The sequence below is a fragment of the Myotis brandtii genome, unplaced genomic scaffold, assembly GCF_000412655.1.
Source record: "Myotis brandtii unplaced genomic scaffold, ASM41265v1 scaffold19, whole genome shotgun sequence".
In the NCBI taxonomy this organism is placed as follows: Eukaryota; Metazoa; Chordata; class Mammalia; order Chiroptera; family Vespertilionidae; genus Myotis; species Myotis brandtii.
This window is the reverse complement of record NW_005357075.1, coordinates 507,206-510,969: the sequence shown is the minus strand read 5'-3', so window position 1 is coordinate 510,969 and position 3,764 is coordinate 507,206. Positions and strand designations below refer to the sequence as shown.

The following is a 3,764-nucleotide window of genomic DNA, read 5'->3' as shown; positions in this document are numbered from 1 at the left end:
ATGGTCAGGGGGATTACAGTTCAGCACCTTTCAGAAAACAGTAGGATGGATTTCAACCTTGGTCTCCTAGGTTTTTATAGCTCCTTATCCCTTGGCAAGAATACAAGCCCTCTTTAAGATGGGTGCCGGAGTTTTTTCTGGACGTAGCAGGTAGTATATTTGATGGCCTGAAAATCACCATGTGAGTGGCTACCCTGCCTGTCACCCACAAGGCTGGGACACCTTGTAAGTGGTTTGGACCTCTTTGCAGGTTCCATCAATGAGGAAGGGAAGTGATGCACAAAAGGTAGAGAAACATTTGGTGCCCACTTAAATGCCCCAATCAAAAGATATAAGGGAGCTGAATCAGATAAGAAAACAAGATGCATTTACGGACATACTGTCTACAAGAGACTCACCTCAAAATGAAAGATACACACAGACTACAAGTAAAGGAATGGAAAAGGACATTTCACACAAATGGAAAGGGAATAAAAGCTGGGATAGCAATACTTACCTGTATATCTGAAAGAATAGGCTTTATAACAAAGGCCATAGTAAGAGACGAAGGAGGACACTACATAACGATAAAGGGAGCAACCCAACACGAGGATATAACACTTGTAAACATTTATGCACCCAGCATACGAGCACCTAAATATGTAAAGCAAATCTTGATGGACATAAAAGGAGAGATTGACAGCAGTACAGTCATAGTAGGGGATTTTAACACCTAATTGACATCAATGGACAGATCTTCCAGACAGAAAATCAACAAGGAAACAGCAGCCTTAAATGACACACTAGATCAGATGAATTTAACTGATATCTTCAGAGCATTTCACACCTAAGTAGAGAATATATATTCTTTTCACATGCACATGGAAAATTTTCTAGGAGACACCACATGTTAGAACACAAAACAAGTCTCAATAAATTTAAGAAGATTGAAATCATATCAAGCATCTTCTCTGACCATAATGATATGAAACTAGAAATTAATCACAAGAAAAAGCACACAAACACATGGAGGCTAAGTAACATACTACTAAACAATGAATGGGTTAACAATGAGATCAAGGAAGAAATCAAAAAGTACCTTGAAACAAATGAAAATGAACACACAACAACCCAAAATCTATAGTTCACAGCTTAAATAATGCTAAGGGGAAACTCATAACAATACAGGCGTACCTCAACCAACAAGAAATATCTCACACAATCTAACTTTATACCTAAAGGAACTAGGAAAAGAACAACAAACAAAGCCCAAAGTGAGTAAAAGGAAGGAAATAATAAAGATTAAAGCAGAAATAAACAAAATAGAGTCTTTAAATAAACAACACAAAAGATCAATGAAAGCAAGAGTTGGTTCTTTGAAAAGATAAACAAGGTTGACAAACCATTAACCAGACTCATCAAGAAACAAAGAGAGATGACCCAAATAAGTAAAATCAGAAATGAAAGGGGAAAAGTAACAACTGACACCAAAGAAATAGAAAAGATTATAAGAAAACATTACAAACAACTACATGTCAACAAATTGGACAATCTGGAAGAGATGGATAAATTCCTAGAAACATACAATCTTCCAAAAATGAATCTGAAAGAATCAGAAAATCTGAATAGATAGGTTACAAGTAATGAAATTGAAGCAGTGATAATAATAAAAAAAATTCCCAACAAACAAAAGTCCTGAATCAGATGGCTTCACAGGTGAATTTTATCAAACATTCAAAGAAGAACTAACACCTATCCTTCTCAAACTCTTTCATAAAATTCAAGAGGAGGGAAGACTCCCAAGCTCATTTTACGAGGCCAGCATTATCCTAATTCCAAAACCAGATAAAGACACTACAAAGAAAGAACATTATAGGCCAATATCCCTGATAAACATAGATGCAAAAATCCTCAACAAAATATTAGCAAACAGGATCCAGCAATACATTAAAAAGATCATACACCATGATCAAGTGGGATTTATTCCTGGGATGCAAGGTTGGTACAATATCTGCAAATCGATAAACATGATACATTGCATAAGCAAAATGAAAAACAATAACACATGATCATTACAATAGATGCAGAAAAAGCATTTGATAAAACCCAGCACCCATTTATGATAAAAACAAACAAACAAACACACACAACCCAACTCTTGGCAAAGTGGGAATAAAGGGAGCATATCTCAATATAATAAAGGCCATATATGACAAACCCACAGTAAACATCATACTCAAAGGGGAAAAACTACAAGCATGTTCCTTAAGATTGGGAACAAGACAGGGATGTCTGTTTTCACCACTCTTATTCAACATAGTACTGGAAGTGCTAGCCACAGCAATCAGACAAGAAGAAGAAATACAAAGCATCCAAATTGAAAGGGAAAAAGTAAAACTGTCATTATTTATAGATGACATGATACTGTATATAGAAAACTCTAAAGATTCCACCAAAAACTTACTAGAACTGATAAATGAATTCAGTAAAGTAGGAGGATATAAAGTAAATATCCAGAAATTGGTTGCATTTTTACTCGCCAATAATTAACTATCAGAAAGGGAAATTAAGAAAACAATCCTATTCACATTTGCTCCAAAAAGAATAAAATACCTAGGAATAAATTTAACCAAGGATGTAAAAAACCTGTACTCAGAAAATTATAAGACACTGAAGGACGAAATTGAAGAAGCATATACTGTGTTCATGGATAGGAAGAATTAACATCATTAAAATGTCCATACAACCCAAAGCAATCTATAGATTCAACGCAATTCTTATCAAAATACCAATGGTGTATTTCACAGAACTAGAACAAATATTCCAGAAATTAATATGGAACCATAAAAGTCCCTGAATAGTCACAGTAATCTTGAGAAAGAAGAACAAAGTTGTAGGAATCATGCTACCTGATATCAAACTATACTACAAGGTCATAATAATAAAAAAAAACATCATAGTACCGGCATAAAAAGAGACATATAGATCAATGGAACAGAATATAGAGCCTAGAAATAAACTCACACCTTTATAGTCAAATGATATTTGACAAAGGAGGCAAAAACATACAATGGAGTAAAGGTTGTCTATTCAATAAATGGTGTTGGGAACTTGGACAGATATGTGCGAAAAAATGAAACTCGACCACCTTCTTACACCGCACACAAGAATAAATTAAAAATGGATTAAAGACTTAAATGTTAGACTTGAAACCATAGCAATCATAGAAGAAACCAAAAACAGTAAAATCTGGGGCATTTCTTGTAGCAACATTTTTTTTCAGATCTATCTCCTAGGGCCAGGGGAAAAAATAAACAAATGGGGAGATAAATGGTGATGGATGGAGACTTGGGGTGGTGAACACACAATACAGTGCACAGATGATGTGGAATTGCACCTGAAACCTGTATAATTTTGTGAACCAGTCTCAACCCAATAATTCAATAACAAGGAATAAAAAAAGAAGAGAGAAATATTTTTGGTGCCCAGAAACTTCCTTTCTCTTTGTTACTCCGTTACCTCCCTAGGGAGGGAAAAAAGGAACCGGAAAATCTGGTATCCGCAAGACCTATATAGGTGCCACTCAGAAGTGTTGGCTGGATTTAGAACACATTGTGCGCTCAGGGGCAACAACAAAAAAAAATCAATGACACGCCTCCGCTATTTGTGCAATGCCTCCCCCGGGACGCGCAGTGGCGCTGCGCCTCCGTCGAGGCTTTTGTCGGGCGCGAAGGGGCGCGCAGACTTCTGGGGATCCTCCGACAGTCGGCGGCGCACAGGGCGGC

General features: G+C 36.5%; 1 protein-coding gene across 1 annotated transcript in view; it reads left to right on the top strand.

The window, feature by feature from the left end:
- Positions 1–3,625: 3,625 nt before the first annotated feature.
- R3HCC1 (R3H domain and coiled-coil containing 1) overlaps positions 3,626–3,764 on the top strand; it is an 8,230-nt gene continuing 8,091 nt past the window's right edge. Inside the window, exon 1 of the mRNA XM_005864616.2 lies at positions 3,626–3,764. Coding sequence (XP_005864678.2) covers positions 3,626–3,764 — 139 coding nt within the window.